The sequence below is a fragment of the Microplitis demolitor genome, chromosome 1 (genome assembly GCF_026212275.2).
Source record: "Microplitis demolitor isolate Queensland-Clemson2020A chromosome 1, iyMicDemo2.1a, whole genome shotgun sequence".
NCBI classification, from domain to species: domain Eukaryota; kingdom Metazoa; phylum Arthropoda; class Insecta; order Hymenoptera; family Braconidae; genus Microplitis; species Microplitis demolitor.
The window spans coordinates 9,936,080-9,952,016 of NC_068545.1; the positions used below are offsets into that span (position 1 = coordinate 9,936,080).

The 15,937-nt window shown below is 37.7% G+C and overlaps 1 protein-coding gene across 1 annotated transcript; it reads right to left on the reverse strand.

Annotated features, from left to right (window-relative positions):
* Positions 1-234: 234 nt before the first annotated feature.
* Positions 235-2,293, reverse strand: LOC103579772 (uncharacterized). Its single transcript, XM_008554490.2, has 2 exons — positions 1,210-2,293; positions 235-266 (listed from the first exon to the last, which is right to left on the reverse strand). Exons 1-2 carry the CDS (start codon positions 2,291-2,293, stop codon positions 235-237), a joined length of 1,116 nt encoding a protein of 371 aa, XP_008552712.2.
* Positions 2,294-15,937: the final 13,644 nt, after the last annotated feature.

The window sequence follows — 15,937 nt, forward strand, 5'->3', positions numbered from 1 at the left end:
TTAATATGTGACATCCATATTCGAATTGGCTGCGTATAAGGGATTTATATATATTCAGCAGTGTCATGGGGTCAGCACCCCACCAGGTACCTCTCAGCGCTTTGATTATATTGACTAGTTTTTTTGTCTTAACTGTTAGATGTTGATAGTGTTGTTTAAAAGATAGCTTCGAGTCAAGTCTTATTCCTAGGAATGTGGCACTGTCTGTATGAGTAATTCTGTTGCCATTTATTTTTATGTGTAGAGAGTTATTGGTGTTGATATTTCTATTCGAAAAAATAATGATTTTTGTTTTAGTATGCGATAACTTCAAATTGCGTGTTTTCAGATAATTTTGTACTCTGTCAATAGATGCCTGCAATGAATGGAAGGCTGTTGTGATATCTTTGTCCTCACAGTCTAAGGAGATGTCATCAGCGAATTTTCTGATTTTGCAGGATGAAAGAACTTGTTTGGGTAGTTGAGAGATATAGAAATTGAAGAGGAATGTGCTTGAAATGAGTCCTTGTCCAGTTCTAAGTTAAACTTTCTCTGGTTGGCTAAGGGTGCCACTTATGACGAAGCTTAATTTTCTGGATGTGAGTAAAAAGTTGAAGAATTGTATGTATTTTTCCGGGAGGTTGGTTTTTTTGAGGTCATGAATTAGGATTTCGGGGACCACATGGTCAAATGCACCATCTATGTCTAAAAAGGCACTGACAAAGTAGTTGTTGTTTAGTCTAGCTGAGTAGATGTCTGTTGTTAAGATGGCCAGGTTGTCCCAGCAACTTCTGGTCTTCCTAAACCCGTATTGCTGTTTGGGTATAATTTCTTGCGTTTCAGCCCACCAATTTACTCTGGACATCAACATCTTTTCAAATAATTTCAGCATGCAAGAAGCAAGAGATATTGGTCTAAACTTTCCAGGAGTGGCTTTATGTAGTAGAAAGACCAGTATAATGCTCCACGAGGCTGGAAATTGACTATTCTTGAAAAATGAATTAAAGCAGTACAGTAAAATTTCATTGTATGAGTCTGGTAATTTTTTTATGATATCATATGTGATTTGATCAAGTCCAGGGCTGGACTGAGCTTTGGAGTTTTTGATTTGATTATTAAGTTCCTTTAAATTGAAGTCTTCCTTCATGAAGCTGAAGTTAAAATTGGTATTTCGATTGAATTGTGCTCGGTTGGTAGACTGGGTTGATTGAGCGCTATTGGAAGAAGTACTTGTATCTCTATTGGGTGTGAATGGATTCTCATTGTTGTCTTGGTCAGATTGCAATCTTGTGATGTTGTTTATGACTTCTTGTGACAGCAAAATTTTAGAGCTGTTGTGACAGAACGTATTTATAAATTCTTTTTTTAAAACTCCGTCTAGTTGGTCTTGTTGGGTTATGTGTTGGAGGGTAGACATAGCTTTATTTTTGAAAGCTTTGATTTTGTTCCAAATTGCGTTTGGTGGAGTATTTCGATTGATAGTTCCACAGAAGGCTTTCCAGCCATCTTTCTTGGCTTTTCTAAGAATACGTCTGGTTTCTGCTTCTTGCCTCTTCATGGCTAAATAGTTTTCGTAGCTACCGTTTATTCTGAAGTTAGAGTAAGTTAATTTTCTCTTATGAACTGCCTTAGCGCAGTCCGGGGTCCACCAGGGAGCTGGAGACTTATGTGGTCTTTTGATGTTAGTTTTTGTATGTGCATTAGATGCTTGTTTGTTTGTTTTATCCTGAGATGTTTGGTTGTGACTGAGACCGTTTATAATCGTACTTACTAGTTTTTCGTATGCTTTTGTTGCGTCAGGGTACAGTTTGGTGATGTTTTCTAGTTCACTATCTAGATGCTTATAGAATTCCTCCCAGTTTACTCCTTTTATTTTGAATTTATGTTTAAAAAACTTGTATTCATCACCAGAGGTTCCAATTTTTATTTCAATCGGATAATGATCGCTGTTCATCGCATCTGTTAAGACAGACCATGAGCACGAAATGGCAAGGTAAACGGATACCAGAGTCAGGTCGATTGCTGATGGATGTTGATTCGGGTTGTTGATGTAAGTAGGAGAGCCATCATTCAGTATGTGTAAGTCATTCTCAAAAGCCGCATCGAATATATTATTCCCGCTTCTGCAATTTCTCCCACAACCCCAAGAAGTGTGATGAGAGTTGAAATCTCCTCCAATCAGTATGGAGCTATCGTGGATTTTAGCTTCATCAGAAAGTTTCTTGATGTGTGATTCAGAAAGTTGAAATGTTGGATGCTTGTAGATATTAGCTATTAAAATTTTACCATGTGCAGTGTTGAGGAGAATTGCCATCGTGTTGTAACAATCGGTACACCTGAGTCACCACTCAACTGAACCTTAAATTCAGTTATTTTTCTCTTATTTTTTTTTTATTTTATAAGAATTAACCTGGAGAATTCGAAGCACACTCACCAAAGATACAATAATACAGGAGTATCCGCACTTGTGTATATGTGCATGAGTTTGTACATATGTGAGTGTTATACGTATGCGTACGTTGACCATATATGGATATCTATGACGTATTTTGGGCTTGCTCTGAATTCCTACAGAAAGGTATGCGAGTATGAGCGGTCAAGTTACAAGAGAGAGAGACGTAGATAAGAACAAGCAACTAGAAAATAGTACGTCTTTCTTTCTCTATGCACAGCTGCACCACTACGGCCGATCCCTTATAAAGAATCCACAGACTCAATGTCTTCCAGATGTCCCACGAAAAGATTTCTCTGAATCTTCCGCGGCCGCGAGTCCCTTGTCATCATAAAAGTCACCGAAAAGGGCTCAATAAATTTGTCAAAACATTTCCCTGTTCTAGTTCAACTCAAATTTTTACGACCTTTCTATTTTAACCATCTGTTACCAATGGGCCTCACGTCTCCCGCGGATCCTTACTATTTCTTTTCCAATGTAGAAATCTATCTCTTATTTTATTTTATTTTTAGTTTTTAATTGCATTTCTCAGAAATGTCCAAAATATCGGTAATAAATGTCACTATATATTTTGGAGAAACATCGTTTTTACAGAATCTCACGGTCTCCCGCGGATTCTTACTTTTCCCTTTTCCACCATAGGAAGCTCTTCTATTTTAAATTTTAATTACATTTCTCGGAATCACCTAAAATATTGATAATAAATGTCATCATAGACACGCAGTCTCTAAAAATTTATATGGTCCCCCACAGAACCTCTCCGTTCCTTCACCTATCACTAAAGATTTTTCATCTCAATTTTGTATTATTTTTAAAATTATATTTTCCTAGAGTATGTAATATATCGATCATAAATGTCATCATATATTCATTACTTTATTTTTAAGCAGTACACCACGGACTTATTTTTCTATTTACATCCTGTTTACTACAAAATTCCAAGAACTCCCGTAATAAAATGTCATTCTCAGCTGTCTAAAAGAAATCAAACCCTTCTTTATTATTGTCTTCTTCGTCTTTAACCTATGCAAGAGGCATCTTCGGCCCCACTTTTCTTTCAAACTTTTTCATATAAAAACTCCGGAAAAATAATCAAAGTCAGTCATTACCGCCACAACTAAAACCCTTGTCGAATCTATCCGCGAGTAAGAATCCAAAATTCGTTCTCGTGACGCTCCACGCCTAGGCAATCGGGGGTCCTAGATCGATAATCGGATTCATCCACGAGTAAGACTCACTGAGTCGATTTCAAAATTCGTTCTCGTGACGCTCCACGCTTAGGCAATCAGGGGTCCTAGATCGATAATCGCAACTCGATTCTTTCATTTAAAATATAAATTACGCGACTTGAATTTTATTCTTAAAACCTTTCCTCGTGAGGTCCTACGCCTAGGCATCTGGACTCCTAGGTTGGATACCTAGAGTAAAATCATTTGAGTTCGCGATAAAATTAACTAAACTCTTTCACGTGACGTCCACCGCTTAAGCAATCGGAGTCCTTGTTCGGGGATAGTTAATACTTCTTATAACAATCATTTAAAGAATATATATATATATATATATATCATCGTAAATTCACTAGAAAGCAAAGTCGGCCTATCGGTTCAGCGTGCATAGCATTCTCGTGAAAAGATTTAATCTGTAAATCTCGATAAAAACCATAAAAACATTGTAAACTCTTGTGTACACAAGATTCAAATTGGTGAATCTGAAGTGAGTGTGTGTGCAGGTATATCAACCCATTGGGGTAAGTTCATTATTATAATATTTTGTAAAATTAAAATCTGTCAATATACTACACATGTTTTTGTATACATTTGTCTTTTCATTTACTGTCCTTTTCTCTGGCATTCGAGTGCTGGTAATTTAAGTCATAGTAACTTTAAAGTAAGACAGAGAAAGAACACGGTCTTCTCGAGGGCCCATATTCATCGACCCAATTTCCCTCTCGCTTAGAAAATCCCTGACCTACCCTAACGCCACGCAGGTCATTGAACGGGACCGTCTATAGTTCATCCGCTCGGTACAATTAGACAAATAAGTTGTAGAGTAACACGAAATTATAACATTTTTATATCAGCCACGCGATTGTAGTTCCTTGGTTGGATGACAGAATAAAATAATTTCATACATTAATTAATTAATTGATAATCGGTGCTTAAATCCCTATATTCTCACACTAACCACGTGAGGTTCAATCGAACTCCTTGGCTGAGTTATAGAAAGGGGAAAATCGGCATTCTGATATTAAATAATAGGTTTAAAATTATCCTTTCGCCCGTCGCCTTCACTCACTTCGATCGTGACAGTCGAAAAATTTGGTGACAGCGGTAGGACACGCTGGTGAATTGTTCTTTATCAAAATTTTACAATTTTATTCGATTCTTATAATTATAAAAAAAAATATTCAACGTTCTGCCTTGTTGAAATTTCTGAGTTAGATTTCAACTTGTAATTTTAAGTATTCAATTCCCAAAACCTTAATCCTCAAAATTTTAAATACAAAATTTTTTTAATTCCTAGATTTTAAAAATAAAAACCCTTCAAAATTGAAGATAAAAATATTCACTATTTGTCTCAAAAGGAATCTCTTTTACAAATTTTCTTCATAATTTAAAACATTCGTATTGAATTTGAAAAGCGAAATCTTTCTCTTAACATTTAAAAATAAAAATAACTCCAATTCAGTTTTCTTAACTCCATCATTGAAATTAATTACCGAAACAATTATCTCAAATTTTCAAATAATTTCGCTAAAAATCGCAGAAAATCAAAACGCGTCGAAATCAATTTTAATAAATTTAAAAATATTTGAACGCCAAAACCTATAAACTTTACCTGAAATCTTTTTTTATACTAATTTCTGTTAATCTTTTTAATAAAATCCTGGAGTAAATCTTTAAATCACTCCTAGGACTCTTTTCTTAAAATTCTTGTGCAATAAAATTTTTTTTTATTATTCTGTTTTTAAAACTTATTTTCATTTCCCTTTAAAAGAAAAAAAAAAAAAAATCTTCAACCTTTACTATATTTTCAAAAAGAAAAATAAAAGCTTTAGTTGGAAAGTGCTGTACTTTCAGTTTAATAAATTCAAATTTATTGTTACCTACAATTTTACTAGCTACACAAATTATAACTACTACACGTTTATGCCCAACTCATCTAAACTAAAACGTACTAAACGAACTAAAATTAAATATCACATCGAAAGATTAGTTGCAATCATAGAAGACGCACCATCGTGCCCTTTTATACAAAAATATTTACACGCAAATCGATCACAAAGTTTTATTAATTACAAACTTATATCAATCGACATACTTAAAAGATTTTTGAAATTTAATTATAGATTATCGCCTCTTGACCCGCGTATGCAAGTATTAGACGAAAACTCAATTTATTACAGATAAATTCAGTTATTAAATTTAGAATCAATTTCAGTGAAAGTAAATTTGTAATTTTCTAGGGATAAGGTGATTCATAAATAGATGAATAAATAAATAAATTCCTTATTTTATAATACCACTGAGTTTTGCGTTCAAACAACATGCTATCTTTTGCACCCGAAAATTGCAAGTCATCTTTAGTAAACCTTGAATTATCCATCACTCACTCATAATTCATCTCAGTAATTGCGGTTGCTTAGAATTGCGCAGACTTTTTGTCGCATTCTATTCAATCTATCAGCGAATCAACTGGGATTGCGCAGACTTATTGTCGCACTCCAGGCGACTCACTCATTATTCACTCATCTATCCACCTTCAAGGAACCATAAAACTTGTAATATTTCGTAAGATCAGTTATCTTAGTATTCCTACTATTTAATTGATTTGTGGAGCAATCGTGAAAGTGTCTTGTCCGTACAACTTAGAAATATCTAATGAAACGCGGTAAACGCGCTGGAAGAAAATACCAGTTACGAAAATTGGTCGCAATATACCATAGAGGAGAGTTACCATACACTCCCGTAACAATACCATTATCCTTACAAAACCCAGCAAATACTTCACAAAATCAGGAAACAAATCACCCACATTCGGAAGAGAAAAATATTTGTAATTTCACGAAATAAACCTATTTCACTTACATTTTTACACACAAGTTAAAACAATATTCAATGAGAACCAGAAAACTCGCCGAAAAATTTCAGATACGAAAGTTAATAGCGATACTAGATAAGGGATCACTGGGTCTGTATCCTGTAAAAAGGAAAATTTAACAAATACTGTAAACACTCAGGAAATAGATAATTCACCGGACAACGATATCGATAAAAATCCTAAAATTCAGGATAAACAAACACAGACAGTCACAACATCTTATTCAAGTAATTAATAAATCTTAAACACTACTCACTTCACACAAAAATAAACTCAATACAAGCTATTCAAATTTTGTAATAATTAATTAGTAAATAAATTTTTGTCCTGGTCAATGTAACTTTTACTTGTGTCTGACTATTACAGATAGAGTTTCTTGCTAACTTCGTACTATTTACCAAATTCTCATTCTTACTATCTCTATATTACTTCTATAACCTTTCCCCAAGTAATTGATCAAAATGAATCCACCAGCCAATGATGGATTACATCCACAGGCTAACAATAATGATTTAGATCAACAAGTCCATAATATCACCCGCCACGCGAACATTACGGATCAAATGATTACGTCCCTCGGGGAAAGTATGACATTGCATCAAGCGTTAATGCAAGTCCCGAGTTTTGACGGTAAAAACATGCCTTTACAAGCGTTCTTACAGGACGTAGAAAATGGCCTTACAATCGTATCAGAAAATCTCGTAAACACTTATTTTAATGGAGTAAAATCTAAACTCAAGAATACAGCTAGAGACGCAATTGCAGATAAAAGAATTAATACAATGAATACTCTGAGAGACGCGCTTAAAGAATATTTCGCCACTAAGAAAACGTATCCACAATATTGCGCGGATATTCAAGCCATTCGACTCAAGCAAAATGAGTCGATCCTGAGTTACTATACCCGAATAAAGAAAATTCGCGCAAATGCAATAACTGCACTAAACGAAAGCTTTAACAATGACGCTGAGGTAGCTGCGATGAAGAAAATGTTAGACGGATTAGCACTCGAGTCATTTAAACGCGGACTACCGGACGATTTAATATACGGAGTAAGTGTCCAAAATCCTGGTACTCTCGACGATGCATATGAAATTGCATTACGGCTCGAGGAAGACCTGAGAGGTAGCTCTCACCGTAATTCTAATTATTTAGCTTACACGCAATCTGAATCCGCGAATCTTGACCTACCGCGTAGAACTCGAATGGTCAGTTTTCAAGACGAAGAGCGTCGAAACACAATACCGTTTAGATTCGCTCGCGAAGACAATACTAGATCTTCTAACTCGTATAGTAGATCTCCGGTGCGAGATACGACACCACCACGTGATAAACGTAATTATTCTGAGCGTAGTAGTTCAGAACCTTATCTTTCACGAAGTCGATCACCTGGGAGTTACTACCCCTATTATCCTCCACCGGGCTACTTCCTCCCAATACCATATATACTTCCTATGCCATACCAATACCCACCTCCTGGAGCATATCCACCTCCAGTTTCTTATAACCCATCATACTACCCGAATTATCCTCCTCAGGACAACAATCAAAGTAGTCCCAATAATAATTACAACAATAGTAACCCCAACTACTACAATAATCGTAATAATTATGATAATAATAATAACAATAATAATCAAAGATATGGCAATAACGGTTATAATAATTACAATAGAAATAATTACGGGTATAACAATAATACCGGTAATACCCAAAACCAGCAAAATAATTCGAGACCAAACTTCCCTGCACCTCCTAAGGAGCCTTTAAACTCCAACGCGGTTCGGCGGAACGACGCGACGCCGAACAGCGCGAACCCCATGGAAGCGCGTCCCCCAACAATCAGATTCTTAACAGTCGAAAATTCATAATGTGGTCTGAAGTCCAGGGTAGAGGACCAGTCGTCACTCTAACAGCCCCTGAGTTGCGAAACGGCAGAGCTCGTTTCCTAGTTGATACAGGTGCTGACATAAATGTAATTAGAAAAGATGCGCTGGCCCCTCGCACAGTAATTGATACCTGGGACTCTGTTTCAATAAAAGGGATCACTACGGAACGACTTGATACTCTGGGTACAACAGAGATCACATTCTTCTCAAATCCCGAGAAATTTCATGTTCTCGAGAATCCACTACCTATTCCAACTGACGGAATAATTGGTATTGACTTTCTAACAAATGAAAAGGTTGAAATATCTTTTCATCATAATACCATAGTCGCAGATTCCGAACCTATACATCCGATTCCGCTCGAAAATACTAACGGTGACCCATTCGATACACCACAAATAACCACACTCCAATTAGAAGACGAACCCTCGATACTTGTATTGAAAGCACGAACTCGCACAATAGTTCCAATCAATCTCTGCAAAACAGATTTGAAAACTGGATTTTTGCCCCGCATTGAAACTCGCGAGAATATCTTTATTGGTAATGCTTTGGTTACAAATAATAATAATACTTGCTACGTCTATGCAATTAATGCCTATGAAGATGACATAAAATTAGTTGTACCTCCTCAAGAAATTATTCCCTTTGAATGTGACGGTAGCTCTGAAGATTTCTTTGACGATTCTGAAGAAAGTGACGTTCCCGAAACCGATCAAGATAGATTTGAGCGAATATGTGCCAGTCTCCGGCTTGATCATTTAAACGTACTAGAAAGAGAGCATGTGCACGAACTTATCAGAGAATTTCCGCTTCTTTTTCACCTTCCTGGAGACGATCTCCCTACTACTACGATGATGACACATTCTATTCCGACTGTTGACGAAGTTCCTATATCTGTCAGATAATATCGTTTTTCACCTGTACATAAGGAAGAAATTGCCCGACAGGTGAATAAGCTGCTAAATGACGGTGTAATAACTGAATCTGTTTCCCCATATAATTCACCACTTTGGATAGTTCCAAAGAAACCAGATTCCAAAGGTAATAAACGTTGGCGTATGGTAATCGATTTTCGTCAATTAAATGAGAAAACCATAGGCGACGCTTATCCCCTTCCAAACATAGTCGAAATTCTTGACAGACTCGGAGGAGCTAAGTATTTTTCAGTATTTGATTTAGCTAGTGGTTTCCATCAAATTAAAATGGATCCAAAAGACCAGCAGAAAACTGCATTTAGTACCCCTAATGGCCACTATGAATATACGAGAATGCCATTTGGACTGAAAAATGCTCCAGCTACCTTCCAGCGACTTATGGACAGAGTTCTTCTAGGTCTACAAGACGTTGAACTCTTCGTATATCTCGATGACGTTGTTATTTTTGCATCATCACTCGAAGAGCATGACAAACGTGTCCGGCGACTTTTTAATAGACTAGTTCAGGCTAATCTAGTCCTACAATCTGACAAGTGTGAATTTTTGAATCTCGAAGTCGCATACCTTGGTCATATTATTGGCAATGGTGGTGTGCGCCCAGATCCAAAGAAAACAGAAGCCATCGAGAAATTTCCCAGACCAAAAACCGTAACAAACATTAGACAGTTTCTCAGTCTAACTGGATACTATCGGCGTTTTGTCGAAAAGTTCTCGGGGCGTGCAAAACCGTTAACAGAATTGCTGAAGAAAGATAATCCGTTCATCTGGACTACAGCTCAACAAGAGAGTTTTGATGACTTGCGTAAAGCATTATGCACATCTCCAGTTCTGCAATATCCTGACTTTTCTCAACCTTTTATACTTACTACCGACGCTTCAGATTTCGCTATTGGTGCCGTACTTAGTCAAGGGAAAATTGGTGAAGACAGGCCAATAGCATATTTATCAAGACTTCTTAAACCAGCCGAAAGAAACTATACGACAACTGAGAAAGAAAGTTTGGCAGTTATTTATGGTATTCTACATTTTCGACCATACTTATACGGTCGGAGATTCACTCTTGTATGTGATCACGAACCATTGAAATGGACCGACTCTGTCAAGCCACCTGTTCAACGCTTGGTCCGATGGAGAACAAGACTCAGAGAGTATGAGTATGTTTTCTATTATAAGCCAGGACGATTGAATTTAAATGCAGATGCATTGTCAAGAAATCCTGTTATTATGGTATTACCTACGACCAAGTCTGAAACAGCCGCCAGACAATCTAGCTCAATCGCCAAGCATTTAGAGCGATTGCGATCATCCGCTACAAATGCAGCAATAGCGAACGCTAGCACTATAGGTGAGAGAGTAAGGTTGCGAAGATTAGCAAGTGACCCTTCATTAGCACCTCCGCCTCCAATCCAGCGTGCGAAAACAATAGCCCGAATTCCAATATCTCAACCAGAAACACGTAAGGTTGGTCGACCTTCAAAGCAATCACAGACCACTCAACCAGTGGCTCCAGCACCACCAGTGCCTCACGGTAGAAGTAGTGCTTTTCCTAGCCTCACAACTAATCGTATTCCACCTTCCAAAAGTTCTGATAAACCGGGACCATTATCCACAAAAACTCGATCGACTGATTATCAATTGACGTATGTGAATAATCAAGAAGACGAAGAAACTCCTTCATTAACTGAACCTGTCCAGGTACCGCCACCTAAAAATGTTGTCGAAATGTCACCTGGACCGTCATCAGAAAATGAAAACTACTACTGGGATCGACGTGGTGAAAATCCATCATATGAATCTCCACGACCTGAGGGTCCTGGTAAGGCACCAGAACCTCAGCCCGGCAGACCATCTGGCATAACCTTTCGACATCCTGCAGGGCGATCAACCCCCGCAGTTACTTCTGAAGGATCAACATCAGGATCAGATATTGACGAAAGAATACCGCCAGGAGCAGCAAGTAGACGATGGGCTAATTTACCACCTATCAACGAAAGTTTTTCAAGTACAGATACGGATGAAGAAATTGAAGTACCCCAACCACAACCAGTACGAAGAAAATCCGTAGCTGAAACTGTTCCTTGTGAATTGTTTTACCCTGGAATGAAAAATATTGAGAGTAAACTAACCCTACATACATCTAATGAAAATCTGACATATTTCAGGGACAACTACTTGCACTTTATTTTCGCTGACTGCGAGCTTACAACTATTACATCACGACTATTGATAGAGACAGACAAAATAGATCCTCAAGATCTAAAATTGAAAAAGCCAAAAATTAATCAGGTACTTATAACACCGCATGGTAAGCATAGAATTCTTAGTGCGGTGTTGAAAAAGAATCACTTTGACTCATTTTCCATACAAGAATTGAAAGACGTACTAAAAACTGTCAAAAATGTATTAAACCATTATAACATAAAATCATTACGAATCTCAAAGCCAGGAGATATGTTGGAAGGCTTGAGCCAATCAATCGTCATTGACCTTCTCAAGGAATGCCTCAGTGACTGTGAATGTTCGCTGACTATTTGTCATGGAAGTGTAACAATGCCTGACGAAGATGTCCGTCGAGATATCATTGCAGAGTATCATGAAAGTTTGACGGGTGGTCATAAAGGCATCACCAAAACATATCGAAGAATCCGTGAACGTTTCTACTGGCCTAACATGCGAGACGACGTCACAGAATTCATCCGAACCTGCAGAAGTTGTCAAGAGCAAAAATTAGTCCGAATTAAGACTAAGGAGCCAATGATAATCACTGAAACTCCAGCAGAACCCTTTGATAAAATATCAATCGATACAGTTGGTCCATTACCCTTAACACCATCAGGTAATATGCATATTTTGACGGTACAAGACAATCTCACAAAATATTGTATAGCTGTACCGATTCCTAACATAAAAGCTGAAACCATTGCAGATGCACTTGCACGAAATGTAATAATTCAGTTCGGATCACCTCGTGTTATATTGAGCGACCAAGGTCGGTCATTCGTTGGTAAAATATTTCATCATTTGGCTAAAATCTTTAAAATTAAACAGGTTACTACCTCAGGGTATCATCCACAAACTAATGGAGCCCTAGAGCGTAGTCACATCGTGTTGGCAGAATTTATTAAACATTATGTAAATAAATATGATGACTGGGACAAACTCGTTCCTTTTGAAATGTTTTCATATAACACTTCTGTACACGAATCCACAAATTTCACTCCTTTCGAACTTATATACGGTAAAAGAGCTCGTATACCTAGTTCCTTTCCACCGCCTGATAAAACCGAAACTTATGGTTCGTATTTACATGATCTAGTCAACCGTATGGATGACATGAGACAATTCGTGGCTTCTAGTTTAATTAAATCTAAACACCGATCTAAACGTTACTATGACGCTCACCTGAACCCCAGTACCTTGAATGTTGGAGATCAGGTTTATGCTATAAAAGAACCACGAAAAGGTAAATTTGATTCACACTATAAAGGCCCTTATGTTATAGTTGAACTATTAGATAATAATACAGCTATAATAGAGGATGAAAGGGGTAAACGATCACTTAAGCATGTGGATAAGTTAAAAATATGTAACACTAGAAATTCAACTAACTCTAACACTGATACACAATCTGACTAACGCAATTACTACTTCCTATTTGTTCTATTAATCATCACGTTTTAGTTAAATAAATCACTACAGGTAAACATTATGGAGCTTGCAAAGATTATTCTCTGGTTAACATCTGCAATCCAACTGGCACGCGGATTCATCGCTTATGATTGCGGGACTCCGTCGATAAATGTCACTTCGCTATCCTTGCTAGATATTAAGGATTGCAATATACCTACTGGGAAGCCTACAATAAAAGACACCCGAGTCCAGTTACTGCAATCCACTAGTTTTTCAAACATTAAAATCATTCAATGCAAACTTACTATTTAACGCACTATTTATCATTGCGGGAAGCTTGATCATCTATTTGGAGAAGTAAACAATAACATGGAATTTGTTCATGAATTGAGCCACGAAACTTGTAAGACCATCCATGAGACCGGAATTTTTATGTATCGCGACGCAACACATGCAGGGATACAAAAGAACGCAACGACCAGATTCCCAATTACTCTAGCAGGCTCATTTACGGCCGGTGGTTGGTGTAATAGGGGAACATACTCCGACGCTTACGGTAACTGGGAAGATGTTACTGTAACCGGGTATGCCACCTTCACTTTACAAGACTACTACACTCCAATTAATTTGGACCAAAACGAAATAATATTAAGATCTGGAGTTCGCTGCAAATATCAACACGGTAAGTGTATGGATATCGAAGGAGGAAATACCTTCTGGGATTTACTGCCTCCAGATCGATGTAATTCACGGAAGTTCTCTATACTCTACGAAGGATCTGCAAATAAAATACAAGATCATACCAACCGGAAGTTTGGAGAGGAAGTATATTCAGTCACTACTGGAGGTGTAACATTCGCACTAACAGCTAAAGGTCATATTTCCAACTGTGCAACTAAATTAATCAAGACAGAACATCCGAGACTCTTTATACTCGACTCTGACAATAGTGAATTCTTCCACGACGCCAATCGCATAGACACCAAATCAATGGATCTCTTCACATACGTAAATACGAAGTTTGTCTACCTCGAACGACATGTGCAGAGTCAAGTTATGATGCTTTACCATGACATGATCAGACAAGAATGTGAACTCGAAAAGAAGGTCCTACAAAATGCACTCATCCTAGCCACTCTGGCACCTGACGAATTTGCATTCCAGTTTATGAAGAAGCCTGGATACATAGCGCACGTGTCAGGCGAAGTAATAAGATTCGCTAAATGTATAGCTGTTGATGTAAGACGACGGGACACGAAAGAATGCTATCAAGAATTGCCGGTACTCCGAGGCAATGATACATACTATATGTTGCCACGAACGCACATATTAGTCTAAACTGGAACGCAAATAGACTGTAATCCTTTATTAGCGCCAATGTATCGACTAGAAGACTCATGGTATGAGTTGAATCCGAAACTGTCATCAGTCCCCAATCCGGAACAGCTCACTGCTTCAACGAATCATTCTTGGAAGTATATTCCCGCCCAAGGATTGGCAACAGGCGGTATCTATTCAGACAACGACATTGTAAAGCTCAAGGACTACATGATGTCCCCATTGGAACAAACTGCGGTACTAAACACTATTGCCAGAGGTGCGACGGGTCAATACGTGGCTGACAACAATATCAAGATTAATAATCTACTGGATGAAGAAGCCATTAGGCTGTCTCTCGCGAAAGCCTGGGGAAAGGTGTATAATTTCTTCAACACCATAGGCACATTCAGCGTAACACTCTTTGGAGTCTACCTTACGTTCAAAGCGATAAAGTTCGCAATGGACACTTTAATCCACGGCTACGCGCTGCATACTGTTTACGGATGGAGCGTGTGGTTGATAGGAGCATTATGGGACTCTGTAACTAACCTTCTGTTACATCTACCAAAGACTGGAAAAGGTTATATACCTGAGGACGAAGAGTCATCACAAACGAAGGAAGGAAGTCAAGATGCAAACCATGCTCGACCTATCTATCCGTATTTGCCATATGCACCGCCAGATCATACTAGGGAAGTTATCTATGCTGCCCCTAGAACTCGAACAGTGAACACTCAGTCTAACATTACTGGAGTAGCTGACTCTAATGAACTCCAGATTCCAAATAAAAATCTACGACAACCTCCAAACTAATCCCATGCATGCCGCATGCCCATCTTCTTTAATTTAATTTTAAGATTAGTGTAAGCTCTCTCAACGTCAAGAATACAGTAAGAATTTAAAATAACTACTTTTAGCAAACAACATGGCGGCATTACAATGGATTCTTATTAATGTCATCATCATTGTGTCCAACGTAAGGGGAAGTGCAGTCCACTTAAGACCCATGCAACCCAGTGCAGGACTTTATTATGAGCATTTGAAGGATGTTTACCTTGCTCCAGAAGAATGGAAACTAACTACTATAATGAACTTGGACTTTCTGGAACAACGAATTCCCTCTATAACAGACATAGAAATTCTTGGACTTTATCAACATTGCCTGACATCAATTGCAGAATCGGAATTCCGATACTACATAAGGCTCGAAGACTACAAGCGCATGTCTCGAAAATTATTCAAGCAGATGGAAGTAATAAGACAATTGGTTGATCCAGACCAAACACAAAACCGTTTTTCGCCAAAAGACCCAAGCGTGAAATCTCTCCTCCAAGATTTTCTCCAAAAATTCGATGAAATCATTTCCGCTTCTCAATCAGATGACGCGATGATAACTGAAAATAAAGGGCAAATCATTTATTCTGACATATACGAGGACCTGATACGGCTAGCATTTCAACACAAGACTTACTACAAATTTTCGGAGCCTATAAAGAATATGACTGGTCCATTGTCTGAACAAAATATATCACACTCAAGGTATATTGAACGCCTAAGTGCTTGGAGCGTATATACTCAAGCTTATTTCGAGGAATATCTTAATCTCATAAAAAATGTCATTGAAGCAA